This window comes from Anopheles merus, chromosome 3L (genome assembly GCF_017562075.2).
Source record: "Anopheles merus strain MAF chromosome 3L, AmerM5.1, whole genome shotgun sequence".
NCBI classification, from domain to species: Eukaryota; Metazoa; Arthropoda; class Insecta; order Diptera; family Culicidae; genus Anopheles; species Anopheles merus.
Genome location: NC_054085.1, coordinates 14,139,214 through 14,166,174, shown reverse-complemented (window position 1 = coordinate 14,166,174; position 26,961 = coordinate 14,139,214). Strand labels below are relative to the sequence as shown.

Below are 26,961 nucleotides of genomic sequence, written 5' to 3'. Positions count from 1 at the left end.
GCCAAGAAGATAGGCTCAAGGTCGCCATCATTCAATGGGTGCTCCCAAGTTTATTTTTTATTTTTTGACACTTTCCCTTTTTGTTTTATTGAAAGGGGGGGGAGGGTGGTCTCACAACCACCTCTCAGGTGGCAATATATTGAAGCCCGAAAGGGTCTCCTCCACTCGGCGGTGCGAGCTGGCACACCACCAGGTTCCAGAACAGTCTCTCCTTCTCTCCCTCGGCTCTGCTTGGAGTGCAGTGTAGTCAAGCGCACACGATTAGCGAATAATTGATTACAGGCCGGGTCGAAAAAGTGTGAAGAACACAAAAAAAACGTATCGAACCCACCGAAACGGCCGGAGCCGAAATCTCGTAATGCCCTCGCTTCACCCTCGGTGGTACCTGGCGATAAGCCACCAATGGTCGGGAGCACCACTGGACAGTGGGAAACCCAAAGGCGCCACCACTGTGCACTACAGTATTACGGCATTGGGATGATGATTGGTATTGGTGGTGCTATGACTCGGCTTATCGCCCGGGGTATACGCACGTCAAGTCCGCATCACACAAATTGCCCCTATAAAAACAGAGTTGATTTCCCAGAATACGACCAGGTCCTGAACTCTGCTGGGCTGCTGAATTCTTCTCAATAGGCGTACCCATATTCACGCATTTGTATCGGTTTTGCTCTGAGATTGGAAGACCCGCAAGAGAAGGGATAATTTCTTGAGCACTTCAGCTTGATTAGCAACACGTGTGGCTACTATCACCACCACCAGGCTATCCTTTGCCCGGTGCGGCAACACCGCTCGGAGGCCCTCTTTCACTAAACATGCCCCCACTCTCACCTAATTGTCCCACACTTCATTATCGGCCCAGGTGGTCCGACCGGGGCAATATACAAGCCGAGGGTCGCAACAAATGCAATGCATATCGCGCACCGATCGCGTCGCCTTATCAAACCGCTCACATCACACCGCACACAACGGTGGTGGTTGCGTGCAAGGTGTTGTTGGTCAACATCGGGCACCACTTTCGAAAATTTAAACACGACCAGGCGCTGCATCCGGCAGTATGTGTACTGCATGTAGAATGTAAAGCGTTTCACAAGAATTCCTACGATCTTGGAACAGAGTACGATTGGGGCAGTAGCTAAGGGTGCGAGAGAGGCCAACCTCTCGAGAAGGGATTCCCGGAATCTGGAAAACAACAACAAAGTTCCGGAGGGAGATCGTGCGCGCTTCTCCGCGTGATCACTTGCCCGTTGGGCACTCTCTGTCTATGTCACCCTTTCATGGGGGGGAATTCTCTCCCTGGAGAGCTGCGTCGCTGTAGAGGAGAAGGATAGAGTGGGACTATCATCACACAATGACGAGCAATGTCCATTAGCAAGCTTATCAGCTGGAAGTGGTTGCTGCTGCCTGCCCTTTCTCCTCGGTGCGGTAGTAGTGTGTTTGGGACATCACTTGAATGCTCCACTCACTAGCCGTACACTCCCACTCCCAGAGGACGGACGCATCGCTCACAACAACACCGGAGAGTCCCTCTCTTCGCTCGATCTCCACTAATCTCCCAACACCCGTGCGTTACTCGTGCTCCAACTCCAACATGCTACCAACGCCATAAATCTAGGTCATGATGCGCGGTAAATTATATGCTTCCAAATTACGCCAGCAGACTAGATTCGCAAAGCAAGACAAGGCCTAGCACAGCATCCATCCAGACATTCATTCAACAAAGATATTTTCAGAACATGACCCTCTCGTTGGTTGTTTTGCTTCTCGCCTCCCATTACAGTGGTTGTTGTTATAGTGGGTGCGGTTTTCCCCAAGCTGCCACACAGTAGATCATCACCCTCGTAAAGTCCCACCACACAGCCACGATGACGCACTTCAAGAAGAGACGACAATTCTTCTACCGCCGCAAGCTCGAAGTCGGAGAATCCCGGTGTGCCCTTATCTTAAACCTTCAGTCACCGGATGCAATACACCGGTCGTTTGTTTTGGTGTTTGTACGTCTCGATTTTTCGACCATTTGGGGCAGCCCACCTCCTATCCCTAATCCCAAAGTGGTTGTGGAAGTGAAGTGGACTCCAATTCTTTATTCCCCTGCTTTTATTTCACGGTCCATTTCGCGTCCAGCTCCATATCGGGAAAGGTGTGTTGTGTGCGTTATAATGATACATTCCCGCTCCCTTTCCAATGCTTTGGTCTTCTCCTCCTCCTCCTCCTCGGACGCCCGCATTGATAAGATTGTCTTCGTGTGTAGGGCCATGCGCCGCGTGGGCTTGGGTAGGGGGCGAGAGTTCGGCTTGCATAAGCGCCTTCAAGCCGTGCGCCGTTCCATAATTACCCGATTACGTTTGAGATTACACGCACTTAGCGTCACGTATCGATCATAAATTGATAAAAAAAAACAGGGATAGATTTTCTGTGCTTCCCACACCGTTTTGTTAGGAGCAGCCAATGTGTTTAGAGATGATTGAATTTGTTGTTTTAATTCCTGGAAGAGCTCTGATGCCGCATCGAAGCCATTGTATCAATCTCTGATCGCAGAGCAAAATCGTTTGGTAGATAGATTGTTGATAAAATACCTTTATAAAGCCAATCGACGGCTCACCACAACAGTTGACATTAGCACCATCGATACAATAGCGATCGATTAGCTGCGCTGCAATCATAACCAACGCAATAATCGCATAGATCACTCTCGGCTACAGGCGAGAAAGGCCAGCCACAAACCCCGGGCCCGAGCGTCTCGCAGGAAATCCAAAGGGCGGGCTGCAAGTGAAAGGCAGGAATGTTACGACCGACACCCTTACGGACCACACCCTTTCGAAAGGCGTACAAAAACGCAACACAGTGACTAGTGGTCCATTAGGGGCTCCGGTGAGTAAGTTTGCCCAGTGTCGCGGAACGGATGAGGCACGGACGGAACCGATCCTGATCGAAAATGGAGAAATTCAAGCACGGTGGAAATGGCATCCAAAACGCCCCAAACCGTTAAACAAGGGGTTAACACACACAGGCGAGCAAATCACTGTAGGCGACGAAATGTTCTATTACTTTGTGCGATGGCAAAAATTTTGGGGACCCTGTCGGCCCTATTTAACAGCTCAATTGTAAGGCGGTGGTGGTATACCATGAGCACGATGAGAGAAGGTGATGAAGGTGGAACACCTCATAAAACATGCGTGCCGGAGCATGCCATCATCATCATCGGCACCAGTCAACAGGTATAAAGACATTGATGAAAATGATGGCATTTCGGTGTGATTGCTTTTTTGTTCATTTCACTCTATAGAGAGAGAAAGAGAGGGGGGGGGGAGGGGAGATACAGTGAGGAGGGCAGGTGAAGTGTCATGATTTCTATTGTTGTTACCTCACCACGAGCATTAGCCGATCACGGGACAAACGAGCTCGGCCGGAATGTGCTGGGAGGGCGATGGGGGTTTTTTTTTTACTATCAACCAGCCCGACCAGATTGGATGAATGGAAAGGAGAACCCCTTTCCCCCTGTCCTCAGCCACTTTTTCGCTCTCCCAGCAGGAAAAACTAAGCTCCCAAAGCGAGCAACGTGCAGCGCACCGCCACCACACCGTCATCATCGTGGGCAATCAGTAACGGTCGGTTGCGCGCATGGAATTGGGCTGTTGGAGTAGACGGCTGGAGAGCGAGAGAATGAGGAAGAGGGCGAGGGCTGCAGAGAGAGGAAGGGTACGACAAATAAGCCTTCACTTGCACACCACCACCGCACACAAATGTTTAAGTGAATATTGTACGCGTAAATGGAAAACCTCAAATGGTTTGGGGAGTAAAAAAAAAATAGGGTTGGGAAAAGTGTGACGGCGCTGCTGTTGCCTAATCGATTTAGTGTCTCACACACACACACACACGCAGACTGGTGTGTTCTATATGTCCTCCCCTTTGGGAGGTGGGTAGGTGTCTGTCGAAAGCGAACCACACTGTAGGGTTTTTGTACCGCCCAGTCAATTCCCTTTTGGGGCTCAGGCCGTCAGGACGACCTGTGCAATGTGTGTGCGTGTACCAGACATTCCAAAAGAAAAAGCGCAATGCACCTTGAAAGAAAGCAAGGAGAAGCGGTGTCACTTTCACTTCACTTCGGAAGCAACCGACCACGAGAAGCGGAAGTGAAGTAATAAACAATAACGCCCGAAAAACTGATTAGTTTCCGATCGAAAGTCCCAAATCAATCTTTTGGCCCAGGGGCCGCACCGTCTAAACCACATGTGTGCGTGCATGTGTGTGACCCATTTCCACTGGGCGTGGGAGGGGAGGGGGGGAGGAGGAGGAGGAAGCGGGAAAGCATAAATCGAACAACACATGTGCTCACTTGGCACTGGCCGCGCCGCCGACTTTACGATCGTCTATCTCGAAACGCCCGCCGCGCTATCCAGTTTGGTGCCGCGCAGCAGACGAGCTGAACGACGAGATCACGAGCTGAAAACTCCGACCCCGCGGGGTGGGTATCGGGAACAGGCAGCGCAAGTATCGTGCACATGTGTTTCAATTACTTTACCAGCAGCAACGCGTGAGTGTGTGTGTGTATGCTGCTCTGTGTGGTGGCCTTTTCCGGCCGGCTTCTCTAATCTCTAAACCGTCCAGTGTGCTGCTCTCGACACCCGCAGCAGGCAAAACTTTACGGGACCCAAAAGCGGTTGGAGGGGTGGGGGGGGGGCGGGAGGGGGATAACTTCGCTTCAAGAAGAAAGTGAGAACAGCGACAAACCCCCTACGCACACGCATATTTCCATTCAACGCTATTAATAGTGATGTTTTTTTTTCTTCTTCTGATGCAGCATTATGCATAGTACATTGGTTTGTACACGAGCGGGCGCCCACAGTGGGTCCCTAAACCCACACGCATATTCACAGCAAACAGTCAAGAGAGAGAGAGTGCATTAGTCATTCGCGACTTTTGGGAAGGAAAGAAACAAATACAGGAAATGCATCGAGAGAAGTTCTGTTCCACTGGTCGTCTCGAGATCTTCCCCAAAATTTCCTCCAATGCAGTGGACAACATCAAAGTGATGAACTCCAAAGGCAAAAATACATCTGGTTTTACGATTTCATGACGACTTACCGCATCGAGATCGGTGTCCCAAATGTCCTTCAGGTCCCCGTCGTCGAAATCCATCGCGTTTAGGTAATCCAGCTTGACGGCCGTTGCTGGGCGACTGCTCCCAGTAGCAAGGTAGTAGAAGCAAAAGGAAGCGAGATATTCCACCACAAACACACACACACGCACTACCACGGATCTTTGGTGAAGATTCGCGGATTCTTGTTGGTTTTTTTTCTTCTTCTTCGGGCTTAATCCCGAATATCTTAAAGAACTTCTGCACTTCAGGGACAAAACCGCTTCGGCGTTTGCGGATGTCGTTGAACGATTATTAAGAAGGGCTCTCACACGCACCAATTCATTGAAGAAGCACTGTCACTGACCGGTTCACGTACTTTTTGGGTACACATTCCACCTTGCGACCCAACCAGAGGACCCAACTCAACCCTGACCACACTCACCGGGTATACACACACACACAGCGACACAAACACACCCACACACAGGAACGCACTGAAACACACAGAGATGCACGGAGAATACACACAAGAGCACGTGGTCGTCGTCTCACCGGGTCACTTGAAAAACACTTAACGGTCACACGCACTTCCACACAGACACACACCGCAGGAGAGATCCCACAGGAACTGCCCGATAATAAGGATCGCCACGATCGGAGAGCACACTTTGCCGGACGTTGGTCGGAACTGCGTGATCAGCAGGGCGTAACTGATCGCACCGAGAGACACAGCGAGAGAGAGCAACAGAGATGCCGTGTTCGGTGCTAATTAGCTCTAATTATGTTGCGCTTTTGCGCTCGTTCCAGACCCACACTCACTAGGAGACGAGCAGTACACGGCTCTTCTATTCAGCAGGTCGGCAATTTTTCAGGGTCGTTCTTGGTGTATAGTGAAACTTCTGCACGCTACCTCACACAGCTCATCAAAATGCCTTCCGAAATCGATCATCCAACACGGTAGTTGGGCACTGGACTGGAGAAACGGTGGCTAAGTTCCACACACCAGGATGTGTGTTTGTGTGCCTCGCAGTCAGTAAACCACTTGTTGCTGTACTCCGCAGAATAGGGAATAATGAATTCGGCCCTTTTGTTCGGTTGCAATGTTTCACTGCGAGATGATGATGGTGGTGGTATGGTTTGGCTATGCTGGGCCACACACAAAAAAACGAAGCGAGACACACTCTGTGCGTACGGCGGAGACGATTATGTTGCTACCAATGGAGTAGTTATCAGCATAAGTACGCGCGGGCGACATACGGGCGACGCGGGCTCTGCCCGTCTGCTCACGGGAGGGTGGTTGGTTGGTTGGCGTTCACCCGAAATCAAAAAAAAAAAAAGAAACGCAGGAAGAGGGAAGTTGATTATCTCCGCACGCAGCAAATGATTAGCTCTTGCCCTTCCCTAGAGCAGCAGCATCAAACGCATCGAAAGCGCCACCGAGGGAGCCGAGTTTTCAACTGCTTGGACGCTTCCATATGTGTTTGGAGCGCCGACCGTTTTTCCTTCGCTTAGTCCCGTTTCACCTCGTTCACTTTCCCGTTTCGCCGGTAGATTGGAGACACGATTGTTATTGCACTCTATCCCAACGCAAACACACAGACACACGGGAACACACGGGAACACTCACAGCATGGGAGTGGGTCGGAAAATCCGTTAGTGTAATTTTCCCACTATACTCTTCTGCTGCACTCTCGTTTTACTGTTGGGCAAATGTTTGGTTTTGGAAGAGCGACGAAAGGGGGCTTTGCCGGTGCCGGGGTCTCTTATCAATAATTCTGCACACTTTCTTCGTTTCGGCGGGAAACTAACTAACACCGGAACCGGTGACAATTTTTTAGATCACTTCATACTTTTGCTAACCGTTGTTTTCTTATGCTCACTTGCAACACGTTTTTATTTTAAATATTTTCTATTCAAACTTCTCTTTAACCGTTTTTTGATATTTTTTTATCAACTTGTTTTTTAATGAAAACAATTAAATCGCTTTCTCGCCGGAAGGAACGGTAAAGCCCAAGACAAAAACAAAATACCAGAGCCAAGAACCAAGAAGCACGGGGAAATTTTGTTACGCGCGCCGGGTTCGGGGTACGTCCGCTCGGTAACGCAGCTTTCGGTGAAATAAAAAGTTCATTACCCAACGTTCATTTTGAAGCGAAAGCTATACCCTGTTTGACAGTTAGCTGCCTCCGACTCTCTTCTCCCACACACACTCTCTCTTACACTCCGCTCGCACACTCTACTTGCCTAACCGGTGCCGGTTGGAGTGAGGCAGAGGGCGATATAGCGCTCGCTCGGTTGTTTGATATCGGCTGTTGCTCTCGCTTCCACCTGCGGGGAGGGCAGTAGCATATGTTGTGCGATTGGAAAGGGATGGAAAATGATTGGGCCGGTTTGAAGGCTTGAATGAACACCTCTTCAAGCTGGACGAGGGTTGACGTTTCATGCTCGGCATCGTATGGTTGGAGCTTTTGGTTTAATTGTTCGGTTGAAAGGATGATTTTTGATGCCGGTTGGGTGGAAAATTAAAGACTAATATTAGACAGTTTGCTATTAAAGTGTTCAACATAACATTCGATTTGATCATTTGAAACTGACTAAGTGAACTAAAACCGTATCTAATCTGTTTGCACATCAACATATTAAGCTTGAACAAATGTTTACAATGATAAAGTGAACATATGATTCATAATGTCAGTAATTGTAGTTTATCGCTGTGGGATTGAATTGGTCATGAATCAATTCTCATGTATGGACGTCTCTGGACGTTTATCCAAAATGTGCAAAATTGCAAAAAGGTAGTAAAAGATGCTGATTATAAACTATTTAAAATATGCAAATGAAAACACGAAAAACAATTGCACAGAAAACTTGTCAAAAACAAACTCACCTGAATACTCCTAATAGCGCCATGGAAGACCGGGTGCCTCCCGACCATCCAGTGAATTGAGCCAAAGCACCTTATCACCTTCTTCAAGACGAGCTCCTGTACTTACACTTCGGTGATGTTATGTAGCAGCTCCTCTTTTTTTCTCTCTCTTTGCCGGCAATCAAATACACCTCCCCGGACGATCATCAAGATACGATAGGGAGCGGCATATTTCACCCTCGCCTGTGTGTGCGTGTATATAAATTGATAAGAACATCCGTCCGTATCGCGCAACACTTAAATTTCTTTCGCATCGCGGCCCAATCGCATTCACTGCATCTACAGGGCGCCAGAGTTCGTTCGTGGCAGAATTTTCGATTTAGTATAGATATATTTTCTCTCCATTTATCTTCTTTCTTCGATACGAATTCAACATCAGGTCACGGACACACACACGCACCCGCGGCGCGAGTGTTTCGTTTCGAGCCCATGTTTCGCTCGCTCGAGGTGCAAGTATACAATAATAAATAAAATATCCTCTTGTTAATGGATCACCACGCCCGAGCGCACGTATACGAGGCGCGGTAGGTTGCAAGCACAGCAACGAAAAATAAAGCACGAAACTACATAGTGTATATCTTGTTTTGCAACGAACGCTACCACAGTATAACACACAAGCTCGTCCTATTTGATTTGGACGAAAAATGCACACAATTAAACACAATTAGTAAAGTTATTGCTTCTGATCACGCGTTGATAAGACTCTAGTAAGAAAAGGCTTGCATTGCAGCGCTGTTCTCTAAAGGCGAATTATGAAATGATTGTAAAGTTATGGTAATGGTGCCTAATTGCAGGAAGCAAAACCAGTAACGAGAATACAGCTGGAGTGTCGATCAAATGATTCACCCTTGTCATGTCTCACCACACAGCTCGTTAATATTTGCTTTCACAACCCTGGTTACCGACTCGCTAGTCTCACTCTCTTTCTCTCCTTTCTTTCCCGGCTTATTTTTTGAGTATACTGTGACAAGCTAAGCGAATGGGCATCAACACAACATCAAAACATATAAGAGCAATTACAATCAAATGCACAGCAATAGTAACAATACGATAGTGCGAAGCGAGGGGGGGGGGGCAAAAACGAAACCCCCGCCTAGATACGTGATACATTGGTCCAGTGCGAGACGACGAACCCGGTCCCTTTGTTTGTTTGTTTGTTTGTTTAAACCCGCGTTAGGTACCCGAGCTGGTGCCACTGTATCGTTTCGCGATGTAAATCTACTTCGGCAAGCGGCAGCTCAATGCCACCGAGGAATGCATTCTCCTGCAGCGAGTCGTGCGACCAGATCGTCACCTGCAGCACCTTCTTCTGGATAAACTCGAGCGGTAGCCGATATTCCAACTGCAAATTAAAACGGATTGTGGGTGAGCTCTCGCTGCATAACGTTAGACAGCCAACGTTCCACTTACCGTTTCCATAAAGCTAGGATTGCAGTTCTTCCGCACCACTTTGGTTTTGCGCTTGGTCGCCTTGGAGCTGTCCGGCTTAAGGTACACCTTCACGTACGTGTTGGGCGGCTGGCCACCGGGCGTGTTGGGCAGCGCGACCACATGGTGTATCATTACGATCAGCGTGTCCCGGTGGTACTGCATTGAAATCTTGATCTTTCCACCGACCTGGGGCGGCTGCCCGTCCTCCATCGCTGCCGGTATACCTACGCAAAACAAGCAAGAAAGTATTGGAATACAAATGCGCCCTTCTTGGAGCTTCCCCAATCTGCAGACTTACCTTTCACCTTGGCCGAACTGATGTCCGCTTCCTGCTGGTCGCGCAACAGCGGATGGAAGAAGGTGTAAACTAGATCGGAATGTGCAATTTCATCAGCCGAGTTGAACAACGAGATGAGAAACTGACGTATCTCTGGAAGACGACGTTCGGCGACCACCTTCACGTTCGAGCGCCCGACATGGATGCCCGAGGGCAGGCTGTTTTAACAGAATCGATAACAAAAGTGGGGTTAGAATAGAACAACGCTCGTTAAAATGGGTCTGATAGCGAAAGGGTAATCAACATCGACACAAACACAAAAAAGCCGCCAAAGAACCCCTCGAGTATATACGGGTATATGGCAAATAGCAAAAGAGCCCACTTGTCAATTAAGATAACGACCATCACATTAAGCGGGCTCCTCCACAGCGTTTAAGCTTGCTGTAGTTTTAATACCCCAACAAAGTCCTCAGGTAGGTTCCTCGCATTTCGTAACACAATCAGTATCAGAGTTCAACAAGAAGCATCATCTCGTCCAAGTTCGCCGTCACGTATTGATTAGGAAACTAGTTTGCAGTATACAATCTACAACATCGAATTCCTGCATTAATCTATGATCGGTCCAACAGGCACAATTGCACGCTATCTTTCCATCCATCCCCTCCGAATTTCTTTGATCCGGGAAATAAAACGCTTCCAATCCGTCACCGCACAAAACAAAACTTATCCTTGCCCGATTGGCTTCAATGGAATTTCCCTTGCATCTTCTACCACCTTTTTGTATCGACCAGCACACCACACACCTACACCGGCGTTCGTTGTGGTCGGTTATTTCATTGAAACAATATTCGGTGATAAGATATCGCCAAACGATCGACCGTGTAACAATCGACACCTTCTCCAGGAACGCATGTGCTGGAGGAGAAGGGAGGGGGGGGGAGGGAGCACAGATGGTGGTATCATTCCTCCGTGATACCATTATCTACCAGTTGCGGGGCGGAGAATCGTTGTAGACAGTGCAGAGTCGTGTCGAACGAACTTCGGATTGAGACTCTCAGTCATAAAGTGTCATTGCGTTCGAGAGGTGCCTACCTCTTCAGACATTGGAGGAAAGAGTGCAAGACATCACACAAGAGCTGTCACAAACATTCAGGGACAATGGGATTGAAGTTGAAATGGTTTCGGCGAAGGATAACCTTCGATGGTGTGCCACCGGCACCGGAAAGAGACATTCGCCGAAAGGAGGTAGGTGTAGTTGACGAAATTCCAATAAATCTTTGTGACCTTTACTACTGAAATGTACCAAATTCTACGCCCAACAACAGGCAACGGCCGGAACAGTGATTGGGGTGTACCGCCAAAGCACACACTTTGAGGACTTTATCGAGCCAGTTCGTTCGTCCTACTGGGAACCGCCTCCGCAAGCAATCGCCCGTGCCAGTAAGTATTTTAGCAAACGACTCCAAGCTCTCCCTCTCTGTGCCAACGTCTACAAAATTCGACCACTTTGTTTCCCCCTCAGCAATGCGTGCGAATGGAAATCTACCCACCACGTCTACAAACAGTCCCACCGCCAACTCGATATCTTCTGCCGCCTCCTCCTCCTCCACGGTACGGGCGCGTGTGACAGCGGCCCGGTCGTCCCCACCGGCACCGGCACCCATCGTACCGACTGGAATCTCTTCCGTCAGCAGGCCCGTTTCAATGACCAATGTCGCCGCCGAAGCAGATAGCCGTGATAAGATAGCACCACACACTCCAGCCGACCGTTTGCAGCAGCTTAGTGCTGACGACTACGAGATGCCGCCCGAGCCAAACTATGCCGCCCCGAAGCCACCGGTAAGGAAGGGAGTTTCCAAGGCAAAGTCGCTGATGAACCTTGCCAACTCCCTGGAGGACGCAAACGGACTTGAAAAGAGACAGCAACAAGTGCTGCAGCAGCACGAGCTACGATCACCTCAATCGGTGGAGGTGTTGAGTGATCCGTATTCAAGGGCATCATCACCTATCCACGTAGTGCCTATAACGCCGGTTCCGAGGACGACTTCCAGTAACTCGCTCCCACTACGTGAGGAGGCTCCGAGTCCTGTAAAACGTGAAGTTAGCACAGAGCCCGAATACATAGTGCCGCTCGCTGCTGAGGATCCGTTCGAGGAACCAATCTATGACTCATTCGAAGCCATCTTCGAGCGAGTGAAAGCTCGCAAACCGATCAGTCCTGGTTCGGAACGGTCCAACATCTCGGCAAGACCTGAAACATCATCACCCCTACCCAACCGAGAACCTGCGGAGAAGAGCCCGCAAGATGATGGCGTGATATTTGAGCGTGTAAAGCTTCGCAACTCTACGCCACCAGACTCACTCAGATCTAGCACGACTGGTTCGCTATCATCTGCAAGCTCTCCATCACCTCCGCCACAGCGAAAACCGGTCCTACAGGTCACCACCGCCGCATCCAGCCCACCACCGCCAACATCTCCTCCCCAACCCAAGTCAATCCTTAAGAAACGAGCTCCACCACCGCCACAGATCCCTGTCGAGGCCACATCCAGCATGGTTGAGTTTTCCAACGAAATAGTCACAGCGATCCCAACCCCTCCACCGCGCTCCATCCGAGCGACAACTCTGAAAGATGCTCCGGAACCCTCGCCACCTGTCACACCGCCAGAACGAAAGCAAGAACCTCCGGCGCGTCCGGAAACTTCCCTGAAAATTACGAACGGAAACGACCACGAATCCGATTCCGACTCGGACGATGACTTTAACTGGGATTTTGTGCAGAAGCACCGCTCCAGCATCAATCAAACGGTGGCCGCACAAACACAGATCGACCCCGAGGTGCTACGGAATGCTCCTGCCTCACTGCGGAGTGGCATGGTGCAGTCGGTGGCAGCTGTGGCGTCACCGCGCAACCTGCCCGAACCGATCGCACAGCCCCGGACGCTTCGTGGCATGCGAAACCAGCGGGCTCACGCACAGCTGGAAAGCGGTGGCAGGCAGCAGGACGCGCCGGCAGTACAAATTCCACCACCAAGGGCACGTGCCAGTGACTCAAACGCGTCGGAAACTTCCGCTTAGAGTGTAACGAGCCAGCTTGACGAATAAAAAGGATACGCATTATCTTGGAATTGGTAACTAGATTAATTAATTATGTGATTAGCGTTTGGTTGGATGAGTTATAGAACGACCACAACACACTGACTCATCCACGCGTGAGTCATAAGCAAGATACTTAAACCCTTTTTTATCAAATTATCAGTAAAAGCCCTCTCTGATATCATCTGGTCTGTTGTCTGATACATGCTGATACTGTATCAAAACCAAAACAAACGTTGTCGCAGGTCGCTGTTTGTCCCGTTTTTTTCGCCGTTCGAGTGATTAAGGCTTACGTGCGACACTTACCTATGCAGCTTGGCTAGCGGGAAGTGCATGCAGAGCTTCTGGTGAAACTCGCAAAACTCTTTGTACGAGCGGAACAGATAGGCGGCGTCCGGCTGATGCTGTCGCTCCACCCGCAGAATGTACGTGTAATACTTTTCCTGGTCGTATCGCTTCTGATACCCGTGCACGTAAACCGTCTTCAATCGTCCGTCCTGGGCCATCCTTTAGCACAACGAAACGAAACGAAACAAAACATTAAAGAATCTTAAGGTAATTGGAATTACACCCCGAACTTACGTGTAAACGCGCGGTATAAAGCTCAGCAGCTCGCCGTCGCCCGATTCGGCGGAAAACTTCATCTGCGCAATGTTGTGCAGGAAGAAGTTAAACTGCGTAAACCACGATTTGAGCGAGATGTGTATCATCTTCGCAAACGTGGCCGCCGCCTCCGGGTTCGACTGGCCGGGCAGCAGCGCATTGCGCACGTAGTTGACCGCCTCGACCGTGACGCCCGGTATGCCGGACGTCGCCATCAGCGCGAACATGTGCAGCAGCAGATCGCTGTGCCGCCGGACGATGTTGAACGCGGTGCAGCACAGGTCGACGAACTGGTGGAACTTGGCCGATGGGCGATCGCCACCGTTTATCACATACGCCATGTCGGACGTCAGCACGAATGGCGTTCGATCACTGGAAGAAAGCAGAAATGAGTTAGACGAGGCTTACAGAGGTTTCCGAAAAAAATTCTAGAACATTTTTCATTGCTTACGAGATGCTTTTCTCAACAGCTGTCAATTGGTTGTATTTACATCACAATAATTTTTTAGTTCTTCTACATGATTTTCAACATGTCTCAAGCTGAATTGAGTTTGACAGTTGTTTGTGACGTGTTGAAAATCATGTGTAAGAAATGAAATTGTATTAAACAGGGTTTTCCGAGTCAATTAGGAATGTCAACAACATTTTCCATTGCTTGCGAGATGTTTTTCAACAGCTGTCAAATGTTGTATTTACATCACAATAATTTATCAGTTCTTCCGCATGATTTTCAACACAACACATGCTGGAGTTTGACCTGTAAACTATTATGATGTGTTTGAAAATCATGTGTAAAAATTGAAATGTTATTGTGATGCTAATAAAACACGTGACAGCTGTTGAAAGACATCTTGCTAGCAGCTAAAAATGCTGTTCACATTGGAGAGTGACTGCAGAATCCTCTGTAATGCAAATACATCATTTGACAGATGTTGAAAAACATCTTGGAGGCGATGAATAATAATGAGCACATACACAAGTGAGTTGAAAAACCCTGTATATGAACGACATAAAACGTCTCTGCTGCTTACCGTTTAAAGTTACCGAACATCTGCGCATCACCGAGAAACTTGCCGAAATCGATGTGAAACAGATGTCCGGACGTTTTGAGCATAATGTTATCGTTATGCCTATCACAAATGCCGAGTATGTACGTCGCGACCGAGTACCCTGCGCACGAGCGCGTAAAGTTCTCCACCGCCCGCTGGTACTCGAGCTGGCTCGGGTTTTGCTTTGCCAGCCACTCCGCGATCGATTTGTCCTTGAACGACCCGGTCACGCCCCACTCGACCTGTATCTTGCGCAGCGTTTCCGACTCGGACACCAGCTCGATCATGCCCTTCTTGTACGCGGTCGGCACACAGTTGAACGTGACCATCTTCAGATCCAGGCCCTCGCGCAACCACATCTTGTCCATGATGCGCACCATCTGGATGGTCAGTGCGTCCTGCTGCAGGTCGTCCCCGGCCTTGAAGATGGCCGGCACCACCACACGGTCCGGCCCGGCAAAGTTGATCTTTAGCGGGAGCGTGTTCGAGTTGAAGTAGTTGCAGCTGCGCACGATCACGCCCGTCACCTCGGCGCCCGGCTCGAGCGGCAGCACGGTCGGCCCATCGATCAGCAGCTGGTTGACCGACTCCAGGCCCTGCTTCAGCACCTGCAGCCGGTGCGAATCCTTCGCCAGCTTCACGCTCTGTGCCACCTCGCCCAGCCGCTTGCACATCATGTTCTGGGAGAGGAAGCGGCTCGTTAGCTTCTCGCCGCAGATCGCTAGCAGTGCGCGCAGCATCAGCTGATTGCGCCGATGGTAGCGGGCCTGATTCATCAGCACCGCATCGCAGGCCGTCTCCTGTGCGTCGATCATGTTTTGGGGCGCTTCGCCCGGCAAGCTGTGCAGCAGCAGCCAGTACAGATGGTGCGCGATGCGGGGCGATTCGAGCGATTTGCGCAGCAGCAGCATCGCTAGCGGCGAACCTTCGTACGTGTCGTGCTTGAGGGCCTGCAGCAACTGGGGCAGATAGTCGACGAACTCATCGTTCGGCATGGCGGCGATCCATTCCACTGCCTGGCGGCGCACCTCCAGGTCCGGGTAGCGCGGCAACAGCAGCTCCAGTGCCTGCACGGGACTGAGCGCCGTCCAGGATTTGATGAGCGCGTGCAGATCGGACAGACACGCGTAATCCCAGCTGTGGGCCGCGTGCAGTATCTTCGGCAGGGCGTGCGGGAACCGATGCAGATAGTGGCGCTTCTCCCACAGCACCTCGCGCTTCTCCAGCTTGTCCGGCGAGTAGCCCTGCTCGGCCGTGTCAATCAGTTCCTGCTGCAAGTTGCGATCGAGGCTGGCAAAGTCGAGCTGCACCACCGGGGGCAGGTTGCGTATGGGTTCGGGGAACACTACCGCCCCACCGTAGCTCGGTATCTCGATGCTCAGTATCGGGAAGCTGCCTCCGATCGGGTACGTGCCCTTGGACGGTGCCGGTCCAAAGAATTTATCCGTCGTCGGGGGCCACATCGGCAGCAGATACGAGCCCTGTACCATCTTGCGCTCAAAGTCGAAAAACTGCAGCGAGCTCCAGCCCAGCTCCACCTTAGTCATGCGCCCTTCTGACCCACCCGGATCGTTCACACCCGGCGCAGCTCCTCCTGACGCGCCACCACCGGCTCCCCCGGATGCTCCACCTCCATCGCTCGTACCACCACCGTCGACCGGTTCCCGCACACACCCGTACAGTACCACCACGAGCCGAGCTTCGCGCGGCAACGTGCACACCGGATTGCGGAACATGATCCACGAGTTAAACGTGAGCCGCGGATAAATCCCCGACAGCTCGTTCGAGCACTGCACCACGTACGGCTCACTAATGTACCGCGCACCGTGATAGATCTGCACGCCCAGATTGTACTCGTCGTGCCGCCAGTGCAGCGGTGGCCGGTGCAGACACGACACGTTCACCATCACCGCCTGCGAGATGTTACAGATCGAGATCGGGTTCGCATTGTACTCCGGCACGTTCACGCTAAAGTTCACCCGGAACGCTTGCGCGTAAATCTCCAGCAAGCTCTGGATGGCGTGCCGCACCTCATTGCACCGGTAGCGGATCTGCTCGGCGACTGTGCGCGGCCGCAGCTTCACCTCCGCATAGTCCCCGCTCTCCGACACGATCGCCAAGCTGCCGTTGCTGTACGCTTCGTCGCTCACCACACTGTCCCGGTAGCTGTACACCGTCTGGCCCTGATCGCAGCAAGCTCTCAAATCCTCGATCGACTTTGCAATCTCGAGCGTATCGAGCGGGCCGAGCAGATTGCAGATCGCCTTCACCGCCTGTATCACCCCGGAGCAGGTCAGTATGGTGCGGCCGGACGGGCCATCGTCCGCCGACGACTGCAGCTTGTCGATTTCCGCCTCGAGCGTCTCGAGCAGTATCATCAGGTCGTCGTACCCGATCGCATGGGACGTTTCCTTCGGCAGCAGATGCTCCAGCCGCATGTCCGCGTCGCGCCCATCGTCCTGCGCGGTACGGGCGATCACCCGCATCGTGCGCGCCGTTTTCGCCACAAAGCCCAGCTGCACGTCGTGCTCGAGCTTGATGCTGTCGTGCACGCACTGGAGCTGGTTGAGGCGCGAGCGCACGCACAGGATTTCCTGTATGCCGATCGCTTTCAGTGCGTAATCGCTCACCGTGTTGCGTATCTGGCCCTCGAGCGCACAGTACACCTGGGCAATCACGTGCTCTACCGTAGTCGTTACTTGAGAGGGAGGAATGGATTGAAGGCCACGGTTAGTAGGAGTAGATTAATGATTCAAAGAGAGCAGCGGCACTCACTATCACAGGTAAATGGTATCGGTGGACCGTAGCCATCGATCTGTCCCTTGGTTTGTTCCCCGCCGGCAAAGCAGTCGAGGGCCGGATGCACCAACAGCTTGATGCTCGTGCCCTCCACGTACCGATTCTCGATCTCCGCTGCGACGATATGTCCCACGTTGGTGGCTTCATCATCGTGCCGATATTGGGCTGAAAAAAAAGATCGAAAACACTTTAAGGACAAGCTTCAGCATTGGCGGTGGGAGCTCGGAATCGGAACTACCCGATTCCGATTCCGTGTTCAGAATCAATTATGTAGCCGATTCCGATGCTGGAATCGATTCCGGAGCCGATTCCAGAGTTGATTCCGGAGTCGATTCCGGAGTCGATTTCGTAACCGATTCCGGATCTGATTCTGGAGTCGATTCCGGATCTGATTCTGGATCTGATTCCTGAGCCGATTCCGAAACCGATTCCAGATCCGATTCGTAGTCGATTCCGGAGGCGACCCCGGAGCCAATTCTGCGATTGACTTCGGAGGCGCTTCTGGATTTAATTTCGGAGCTGATTCCGGATCCGATTCCGGAACCGAATCCGGACTCGATTTCGTTACCGGAGACGATTCCGATTTCGGAACCGATTCCGGTGCCGATTTCTATGCCGATTCCGGAGCCAATTCCGGATCGAATCCGATTCCGGAAACTGATTCCGGCCATACTATCCGGTATCGATTCCAGAAAATCTCGGAGCTACCCGGAATCGATTCCGACGAAAACTTCATTCTTCCCATCATTATTCAGCATTAAATAATGAAAATAAAAGTGAACCTACCTCTCAACTGCTTCACCATGCTGTAGAAAGCGATCAATTCCTTGTCGTAGCTCTTGGCAATCACCACGTTCTCGTACAGCTTGTACGGTGTAGCCCGCCGCTCCACGCCGCTGGCCGGGACGAGCTTCCGCTGCATGATCTCGTAGTTCGACTGCTCGTCCGCCTGGCCCGCCGGAATGCCGCGCAGCATCGTGTGGCTGTACCCGGCGGCGGCGGTCGAGTTGCGCGGTGGCAGTGGCGGTGGCTCACCATCTCCACCGCCCACCGGTGACTGGGTGGAGGAGCTGGACGCTTCCACCGGTGCATTTACCCACCCGTACGTACAGCTGCCGCCGGGCGTACCGGGCGGTGGCGGCAGCACACCGACCGCACCGTACAGTGACGCAGGCGGAGACAGTGGTGTGCCCGTTTTGTCCGACAGGGAGCGATTGACGACGGCGTCGTACACGGGATCGGAGTACTGTGTGCCGCCGGAGTAGATGTAGTCGAACGGATCGTAATCTTCGTAGTAGGTTGAGGCCGTGTCATCTGTTGTTTGGTAAGGGGAAGAGAAGAAGAGAGAGAGAGAGAGTTTGCGTTAGTGTACGGTGAAACAAACTGCACAGCGGAGAGTGAATGAACGCTGAAACGCTAACGCTTTCGACGCTTAAACCTTTTGACTTTCTACCAACACCACCACCAGCACCACCACCACCGTTGGACGCGACGGACGACTTTCGAGCACGCAACATTTTCTTCATTTCTTCGCACTCACAGACACGTGTGTCGTGGAATTTCATTCGAACAGTAAAACATAAACGGCCAGAGCATGATTTTCCGGGAGAAAACGTAGCAGGAGAGGTAAGGTGAGATAAGAGTAAACTAGCTTTATTGCGTGTTTTGTGGTTCGTTTTTCGTCGATTTTTTTGTGTTTTTTGTCTAGCTCAAAACCTGTCTACTTCTGTCTACGCTGCCGGCCTTGGCCGTTGCCACCGTTGCAGGTGTGTCAAGTTCGCGACTGTGCGCGTCTGCGGCCCCTAAACACTGTGTGGTGTGCCGCCGCCGTTATCAATTTCGGTTCGAGTACTGGCAATATAAGAACAGAGCACTTGTCTATACAGCACCAATGAGCGGTAACCTCCGCAGCGGGCTCTATTATGTCTACGGAAAACGTGTCTCTTTTTCTCTCCTGTTTTTCCTTTTCTTTTGTCCCTACAAACTCTAATCACCTTACCACCACTCCTTCCCGCCGCTCCGCTTGATAGTTTCCATTGAAAGGCACACATTTCTTCTTAAGGACACTGACACACACATACACTTGAAGTGCACTGCAGATAAAGGAAACGCACCTTCCCTTTGTAGGGTATGGCTTTTTTTTCGCGTCGAAAATGGTTCGAATCGGATAAAACTATGTTTCTGCGTTTAAGTGTTAGAGCACCACGGACGACACCACACAAAGCGCGACAAAGCGCACGCGAGCCCGGTTACTCCCTAACTGATAAGATTATACTAAGATAAAGGCATTGCGCGGTTGGGATTTTTTGTTGTTGTGTGAAACACAAACAGAAGGGCCAAAAGGGTCCGTTCTACTGTAGTTTTGAAGTTTAAAAGAACATAATCCAATTAATTTTAATTAAAAAGAGATGCAATATCGCAAAAATATTTTTTCTTTTCGACAAACTATAAACGATTGCACATTTGAAGTAAATATACTTCATAGAAATGGCATTTAACACTCATTCGGAAGTGAGTAGATGCACTCCTAATCCAAACAAAGCATTATCCAACCCACACATACACTCACACAGCCGAGTGTACGACGAGTGTGTGGCTGTGCAATTAAATCTCTCCGCTTGAGGAAACAACGAGCGTGATAAAAAAAAGCGCACTTGCTTCCAGAATTGCCCAGCAGCGGGTGCGGAACGGGTGGCGCAGCTAATAATAAGCCGCTGTGGAGTGGTCGGCTAATTATGAATGTATGTCGCAATTGTGTGACGGAGTTTGTTGTCGTACTCGGAAAGTTTGTAATTTGTAAATCTACTGTCCCGGGGAAGTTGGTGCCGTGACTGGGATATTTAGGGGGAAGCTGTGTTTGTTTTTGTGCGCAACATCTTACACATTCGCGTTCGAAACTGTAAAGCTAGCTAATTCAGTAGAGAACAGAGCTAATTATAGCTCTCGTTTGCACTTGACCTCTGAGAGAGCGCGGATTGTCGCGGAAAGCTTAACAGATTGTGCATTTTTTACTAGCAATACGGGCAGTGCAGAGTCTAAAATACGTGCGCGAACGATAACGATCTTACGGTCTAAAAGCCTTATTGTCTCTTCTCTGTCCTATGTATCTTATTTTCAAGATACCCTTTTTCTCTCTCGTTCTCTCACTCTCTCACTCTCTCTCCCTAACTATTCTCTACGCGCGCTTGAGCAAAAAGTGTGTATGTATGTGTGTGCGGATTTGTTCAATACGCCCGTTTACCTTTATCATCATCGCCACTGCTGCCGCTGGACGACCGATTACCGCACAGCAGCGGATCGAACGCTTCCAGCACCGACACGCGCGGATTGTCCTCGAAGCCGAGATCGATCAGATCGGTTCCCTTGGCCCCGAGCCGCTGCTGCTGCGAAGGGCCTGCACCCCCATTGGCTGGATCACTTTTCGGGCGCATAACGACGGCCGGCTGCTCGCCCCTGGCCGGCGACGCTTGGCGTCTCAGTGCGCTCGCCAGGACGGCTTGCGGTTGGGAGTAGGAGCGCCCGGCAGCACCCAGCTTTGGCACGTGCACGAGGGCCGTTTCCGGATTGGCAACCGTGGAGGTGGAGGTGGTACTGCCGGTGCTTCCATTCATTCCGGTGGTTTGTTGCAGTGCTGGGTAGAGCGGAGTGCCCGGTGTGCCACCCACCCCAAAGGGCGCAGCGCCGGTCGATGGTTGAGGTAGTGGTGCTTGGTGAACCGGTCCATAGTTGGCCACCGTTGGCACCGTGCCGTACGCCGGCACGCCACCGTACGCGACGGTGCCGGGATAGGCCGGTGGCACTACCATCGCCGCTGGGCCTCCGGCCGTTGCCACCGCGTACATCGGCGGGCTATTGTACAGCCGGTGCAGCTCGTCCGGTGTGAGCGGTTTCGGTTTCGCCGCCTGGCTGCTGTACGGTACCAGCTGCATCGCGGCCGCATTGTACGGGCCCTGCAGGTGGGCTTGCCCGGGTACGCCGACCGGTTGATAGGCCGCCTGGTGGAAACCGTAGCTTGCGGCCGACATGCTCAGGCTGCGCTGCGTCTTAAAACCCTGCTCGTACTGTCCAACGACCGGTTGTGCTGGTGGTGCTTGTGTGTTGAGACTAAAACGAGAAGAGAGAATGAATGAAAGGAAAAAAAATACACAAAACCCCAGCGAAAAACGCAGCCGCCACATACCGATGCATCTGTTCCACCAATTCCTTCAGATTGTTGCGCGCTTCCTCCTTCGGGTCGGGCGGTTTCGGGACGGCACTGAACGATATCAGATCCGCTTCGTCCTTTCCGCGCGCCAGCGGCCCCTGTATGCCCGGGTTGCGCGAGTCACTATGCCGCCGGACGGCCGGACCACCCGGACCGGGCGGTGGTTCCAGCGTGCTGCCGGATGTGCCGGCACCTGGCGCCGGTGTCGCCGCCACCTTGCCCGTGCCGCACGCGACCCGCCGCTGCAGGTAGGCCCGGTACTCTTCAAGCGTTTGCGAGACGGCTTTCGGATCGTTCGCCAGCTCCGGCGTCATCTGGCGCTGCCTCGCCCGTATCTTTTCCAGCTCGAGCGTTTCCAGGCTCAGCGCCATGGCCCGCTCGATGTCCGCCAGGTACTTCTTTTCAAACTCTAGGTCATTCGGATTCGTTGCCATGGTTGTGATTGGGTGTGTGCGTGAGTGTGTGTTGTGTTAATGTAGATGTGTGATGTCTGTGTGCGTTTGTTTGTGTTTGTAATGCTTCTGGTAGTGTGATCTATAGATGGAAGAAAATAAAGATAAACATTAGCGGTAATTTAATTGATTAAAAACAAAAAAACAAAACAACCCAATGGGCGATATTTCGTAACAAGAAAGAAACTGTAAACTCATTTCCACCGCAGAACGACTGATTAGCTCGTTCCTGCGGTTTGTTTATCTTTTCGCATTCTTCCCGCTTGGTGCGTGTGTGTGCTTCGGTTTCTTTTGCTTATCGCTGTTTTATGGTTGAAATGACGGCAAAGTAAAAAATGACAGAAAAAAGACGGGCGAGAAGCCATTCAAAGGGCTTGCAACAAGTGTGCCGAGGAATTGCAGTGCCCCGTCATGGGCACGTAATGCGTCCACCATCACCACCACACGACCGGAAACAAATTCTTTCCCCTGCTCTAGCCAGTTTACCATCCCACCGTTCCTCCCTGGCTAAGCGGCTGATGTAAACAAACCATCTACTTTCGTGCTCGTATTTTTCTCGCACAGAAATAGCTTAACAACATCGATACGGGTTTTGCAAAACAAAACAAAATAAAAACGAACCCGCATTTTGCGGCCGTGTTTTTGCTGCCGATTCGCCACGCCACATTCTGATTGAAGCTCTAATCATAACAACTTCGCGGCCACAGAAAAGCAAACAAATCAAGAGACCAGTGCAATCGAAGAGTGCGTTGGCAGGCGCACACAAGAAATGCGTACACACACACACTCTTTCCTTCTCTTTTCAGCTGCTTTTGCAAATTAAAATGCACACAAATTACAAACGGACAGAACGGGAGGCGCTGGATGGCCTTTTGACCGAACGCGAGGTCAAACCGCGGATTTGTTTGTACGAGAAAAGGGTGCCGTTCCCTCTCCACTTTTTGTTCTCCCTTTTCCATCACATTGCTATTAACGTGTGCCATCTGTACACGATGAGTAGGTAGACCGTATGTTGCCGTACAAGAAGAAAAGTAGGCGCTGGCCCGAACCTTCATGAATGAATGTGATTAATGGTCGGGCCAGCCGGCACTGCTACCGGAGGGAACACTCATCCCGTATGACTCAAGCGGGAAGAAAACATGGATCAATTTACGTGTGTACATTTGAGCGAAATAAGTATTGCAGCTCTTCAGAGAATGTACAAAAAAGGGGCAAAATCCTTCGAATTCCAGCACGGCACGGGAACGTGGCACGGGTGGCACAACAGTCTTGCTTTTCGTCTTGTTTCAACACACACCATTGATGATGCACAGATGCACCGAAAAATCGACGTGGAGCAATTGCTGCTACTGCTGTCCGTACGCGTCTTTGCCAAATGCTACGCCTCGCCCAATTACGCCCAATTTCCGGCTGCCAGCACGGGCGGCCCAGCTTCCAGCTACCTTTCTGCACCGCCCTTTGGTTCTGCCTGTTCCGCTAAAGCTTCCGGGACTTCGTTCCGGGGGTAATTTGCAGCATTTTTAAACCGTTTTAACAACACCAACCACCAGGAGCACTTTTCTATTTACACAAAAAAACATACGAACGAATTTCGCGACTGTACTCGAACTGTGTCACAACCCTACTGGGGGTCATACCGTTTGACAGTTGGCGGTTGTAAATTTGATATTTGAAAATAGCTGTCAAGTAGGGCTGTTTTGGGAAGGTTATTTTTGATCGAATCGTGGTTAAAATAGAGTGCTACAACATTTTATAGGAAGAATAATCTCATTTTTATAACATTTTGTTTCAAAAAATACATTTTTGAATTTGAAAAGGCGTTTTACCTTCGATTTAGAATTGAAGTTTTCGCTATCAGCCGCTGTATAGCAAATGGCGCTGCTGTGCATCACTTGAGCTGTCAAATCGCATTTTTTGTTTACCTTTTACCTGGCGAAAGACGCGTTGTTTGTTGATTATCGGAGGAAATAAAACACATTTTTACTAAAATCCGGTTAAATACAGCGTGTGGTAAGTGTTTTTACATTAACCAATAAACCACACCTTCCAGGGAACAGGAAAGTAACGTAATTCCCCCCAACCTTTCTAGTGCGATGGATTTCCAGAACCGTGCCGGTGGCAAAACCGGCGGCGGCGGTGTCGCCTCCTGGTCCGAGAGCAACCGGGATCGGCGCGAGCGGCTCCGCCAGCTGGCCCTCGAAACGATCGACCTGAACAAGGATCCGTACTTTATGAAAAACCATCTCGGCTCGTACGAGTGTAAGCTCTGCCTGACGCTGCACAACAACGAGGGCAGCTACCTGTCCCACACGCAGGGCAAAAAGCATCAGGCGAATCTGGCACGCCGTGCGGCCAAGGAGGCGAAGGAAGCACCGTGGGTCATTCAGCCGGAGAAGCCGCGCATTGAGCCGAAAAAGTTCGTCAAAATCGGCCGGCCCGGCTACCGGGTGACGAAGCAGCGCGATCCGGAGAACGGCCAGCAGTCGCTGCTGTTCCAGATCGACTATCCGGAAATAACGGACGGCATCGTGCCGCGGCACCGGTTCATGTCGGCGTACGAGCAAAAGATTGAGCCGCCGGACCGCAAGTGGCAGTACCTGCTGTTTGCCGCCGAACCGTACGAAACGATCGCGTTCAAGGTGCCGTCCCGCGAGGTGGAGAAAACGGAGGGCAAGTTCTGGACGCACTGGAACAAAAACACGAAGCAATTTTTCCTCCAGTTTTCGTTCAAGCTCGAGCCGAAGATTATACCGCCGCCGCCCCCGAACGTGCACCGCATGCCGCATCCGGGCCGGCCGATGTTTAATCCGGTGCCGCCGCCGCCGATGGGCGTGATGCCGGTGCCGGCACCGCCGCACATGTAAGTGAGGAAGGGTGAGGGGAGGGGAGAGAGAGAGAGAGAGGAGGGAACCATTAATCTAATCTTCACGATATCTGTATGGACTAATACATAACTTTAATAACAAAGTGAAACACCAAGTTCTCCTTTTTTAAGCTAATTGCAATGATGACCTTTAAATTGTGGCTCAAAGAATTGTAGAAGAAGTTTCCGGGAAGTGTGTTGTAGTGATGGGAGCTCGGAACCGAATCTACCCGATTCCGTGTTCGGCATCAATTCCGGAATTGAAATAAGAAGTTTTAGAAGCGAAATCAGTCCGGCAATCTCCATTAGAATAGATCGTTAACAATTTGAATTCTTTGCGGCTATCAATACGTAGCATCACTGGATCCAAACGCCAATTCTTATGGAGAGGCCGATACCGACTCCGATTCCGAATCCGAATTTGATTCCGGAACCGATTCTGATCCCGGGGCCGATTCCGGATAAAATATCGGAGCCGATTCTGGAAACTGATTCCGGACCTGCTATCCGGAATCAATTCTGACGAAAACATCGTTTTTCCCATCCTCCAGTCTGTTGCCAACCGGTTATTCTATACATAGAGGAACATCTCATCTCCAAGAACCTTTTCGGGACCTATATCGCATGATTATTTATAGTAGCAGTATTCAGATATGCCTCTATTAAATGGGTACTGTTCAAATCTGACTGCGTTCGAGAGGAAGCCGGTAAGAATAATGTTGGACCCAGTATGTATGGAAGGGTCATGCAGAACTCCCCATAAGGAGATGCTGCTTGGTCTGCAAGGGACAGGATAACTCAGACCGTAATATCATTAAAGGCAATCCACATGAACAGAGGGGTAGTGTTAGGTCCAAGTTGAGTTGGCAATCATGCGTGGAGGTTGTCCAGTGATAAGGCCGGGATAACGGAATTGGCCTATGAGCTGTAAATGGTTTTGGACACTCCTAAAGCAGGTCCTCAAAACCTCAAAGCAGCTCTTGCGCCAGATAAGTAATAACCTGAAAGAGTATATGAATCTCACCGATGGTAGGTGCTGTAGGCATGCTTCCTCTATTTGTCGTAACGTCCTACGAGTACATGCCGGCCTATACAAGCTTTCGTGACCACCATTACGGCAGCCGGATAGTCAGATCTTGCTACGGGGGCACGGTCCATTGTAGGCTCGAACCCATAACCTAAATAGCCCCTAGGCTGTAGGCTTTCTCTGAATGTGTAAATGGAATATGGTTCTTGGATAACTTTGAAGTAAGCGTCTAAAGAAGAACCTAATGGTTTGGTGACTAAAGAGCATTGGACTGCTCTTCGCTTTATAAATACCCAATGTACTAACATAAGAACACAAGAACATAAGAAATCAAAAGTGTCCACACACTCTGATCAGGAGAAGAACAGGTCCTCTGGGAAGAATAGATCTTCTTGTTAAGAGTTTTTTTTTTCAGTTCATCCGGCGCTACAACCGCTTTGCGGTCTTGGCCTGCCTCAGGAGTGTCCGAAACTGCTCGCGGTCTCGCGCCTTCGTCTGTCAGTCCGTTATCCCGGCCTTAATGGCGGACGCCTCCATGCCATCTTGCCACCTCAATTTGGGCCTACCACGCCTTGTGGACGGCCTAAAAAGACTTTACGGGCTGGGTCGTCCGTTTCCATGCGTACAACATGGCCAGCCCACCGAAGACTTACGATCTTGATACGCTGCACGACAGTGAGGTGGCCGTACATCTCGTATAGCTCGTCATTATACGGTTGGCAGCCAGCATCCTTGCGCGCAACTCAACTTCCATGCTATTGTCGTTGCTGACCGTTGACCCAAGATAGGTGAATTGTGGGACGCCTTCAAAAGTGCGATCACTTATCTGCACGTCACGCCTACGTAGATTCTGGTTATGTATTGGTAAGCCCGCTTATATTGCCATCATCAGATTGGTCTTTGCCTCGTTTATCTGCAATCCGAGGTTCTCTGCCGCCTGCTCGATCCCTTGGTAGGCTTCTGCTACATAGGAGAGCCGCAGACCAATAATGTCTATATCATCAGCATATGCCAAGATCTGGGTTGACTTATAGAAGATGGTTCCTTTAGTCTCCACCCTCGAGTCGCGGATGGCCCTCTTTAGCACCAGGTTGAATAGGAGACAGACAAGCCCGTCCCCCTTGGCGCAGACCTTTGGTGGTAGCAAAAGGTCC

General features: G+C 50.9%; 4 protein-coding genes across 9 annotated transcripts in view; 2 read left to right on the top strand and 2 right to left on the bottom strand.

Moving 5' to 3' along the window:
• Positions 1 to 8,230, bottom strand: part of LOC121600349 (cyclic AMP response element-binding protein A) — a 97,978-nt gene extending 89,748 nt beyond the window's left edge. For 2 of the 3 annotated variants that reach the window (XM_041928842.1, XM_041928843.1), the window contains exons 1-2: positions 7,968 to 8,230; positions 5,086 to 7,545 (exon numbers count right to left, since the gene is read on the bottom strand). In XM_041928842.1, coding sequence (XP_041784776.1) covers positions 5,086 to 5,139 — 54 coding nt within the window. In that variant the 5' untranslated portion in view covers positions 5,140 to 7,545; positions 7,968 to 8,230. The remainder of the gene's footprint in view (positions 1 to 5,085; positions 7,546 to 7,967) is intronic. The other variant, XM_041928844.1, reaches the window with a different exon arrangement.
• An 87-nt stretch (positions 8,231 to 8,317) lies between these two features.
• On the bottom strand, positions 8,318 to 23,540 carry LOC121600347 (phosphatidylinositol 4-phosphate 3-kinase C2 domain-containing subunit beta). 4 transcript variants are annotated; one of them, XM_041928838.1, is made up of 11 exons: positions 23,360 to 23,540; positions 21,442 to 21,999; positions 20,503 to 21,365; positions 18,048 to 18,575; positions 17,238 to 17,426; positions 14,445 to 17,160; positions 13,393 to 13,785; positions 13,117 to 13,317; positions 9,736 to 9,932; positions 9,417 to 9,661; positions 8,318 to 9,348 (listed from the first exon to the last, which is right to left on the bottom strand). In XM_041928838.1, the coding sequence occupies exons 2-11, from the start codon at positions 21,897 to 21,899 to the stop codon at positions 9,169 to 9,171; spliced, it is 5,970 nt and encodes a 1,989-aa protein (XP_041784772.1). In that variant the 5' UTR covers positions 21,900 to 21,999; positions 23,360 to 23,540; the 3' UTR covers positions 8,318 to 9,168. The 4 variants fall into 4 exon arrangements, with proteins under 4 accessions (XP_041784772.1, XP_041784773.1, XP_041784774.1 ...); XM_041928839.1 differs by lacking the exon at positions 23,360 to 23,540 and adding an exon at positions 23,215 to 23,353; XM_041928840.1 differs by lacking the exons at positions 20,503 to 21,365; positions 21,442 to 21,999; positions 23,360 to 23,540 and adding an exon at positions 18,700 to 20,478.
• LOC121600350 (proline-rich protein 36-like) lies at positions 10,669 to 12,842 on the top strand. The gene is made up of 3 exons (XM_041928845.1): positions 10,669 to 10,959; positions 11,040 to 11,154; positions 11,237 to 12,842. Exons 1-3 carry the CDS (start codon positions 10,873 to 10,875, stop codon positions 12,790 to 12,792), a joined length of 1,758 nt encoding a protein of 585 aa, XP_041784779.1. The 5' UTR covers positions 10,669 to 10,872; the 3' UTR covers positions 12,793 to 12,842.
• A 290-nt stretch (positions 23,541 to 23,830) lies between the features above and the next one.
• LOC121599190 (splicing factor 3A subunit 2) lies at positions 23,831 to 24,890 on the top strand. The gene is made up of 2 exons (XM_041926805.1): positions 23,831 to 23,927; positions 24,007 to 24,890. The coding sequence occupies exon 2, from the start codon at positions 24,011 to 24,013 to the stop codon at positions 24,779 to 24,781; it is 771 nt and encodes a 256-aa protein (XP_041782739.1). The 5' UTR covers positions 23,831 to 23,927; positions 24,007 to 24,010; the 3' UTR covers positions 24,782 to 24,890.
• Positions 24,891 to 26,961: the final 2,071 nt, after the last annotated feature.

What these genes read in the sequence shown, in the direction of transcription:
- LOC121600350 (XM_041928845.1), top strand. Translation starts at nt 10,873, where the DNA reads ATGGGATTGAAGTTGAAATGGTTTCGGCGAAGGATAACCTTCGATGGT. An exon ending in GAGACATTCGCCGAAAGGAG is followed by an intron (nt 10,960 to 11,039) that starts GTAGGTGTAGTT and finishes GCCCAACAACAG; the next exon opens with GCAACGGCCGGAACAGTGAT. An exon ending in GCAAGCAATCGCCCGTGCCA is followed by an intron (nt 11,155 to 11,236) that starts GTAAGTATTTTA and finishes TTTCCCCCTCAG; the next exon opens with CAATGCGTGCGAATGGAAAT.
- LOC121600347 (XM_041928838.1), bottom strand. Translation starts at nt 21,899, where the DNA reads ATGGCAACGAATCCGAATGACCTAGAGTTTGAAAAGAAGTACCTGGCG. An exon ending in ATGTTCGGTAACTTTAAACG is followed by an intron (nt 13,786 to 14,444) that starts GTAAGCAGCAGA and finishes GCTTTCTTCCAG; the next exon opens with TGATCGAACGCCATTCGTGC. An exon ending in CAGTTCGGCCAAGGTGAAAG is followed by an intron (nt 9,662 to 9,735) that starts GTAAGTCTGCAG and finishes TGTTTTGCGTAG; the next exon opens with GTATACCGGCAGCGATGGAG.
- LOC121599190 (XM_041926805.1), top strand. Translation starts at nt 24,011, where the DNA reads ATGGATTTCCAGAACCGTGCCGGTGGCAAAACCGGCGGCGGCGGTGTC.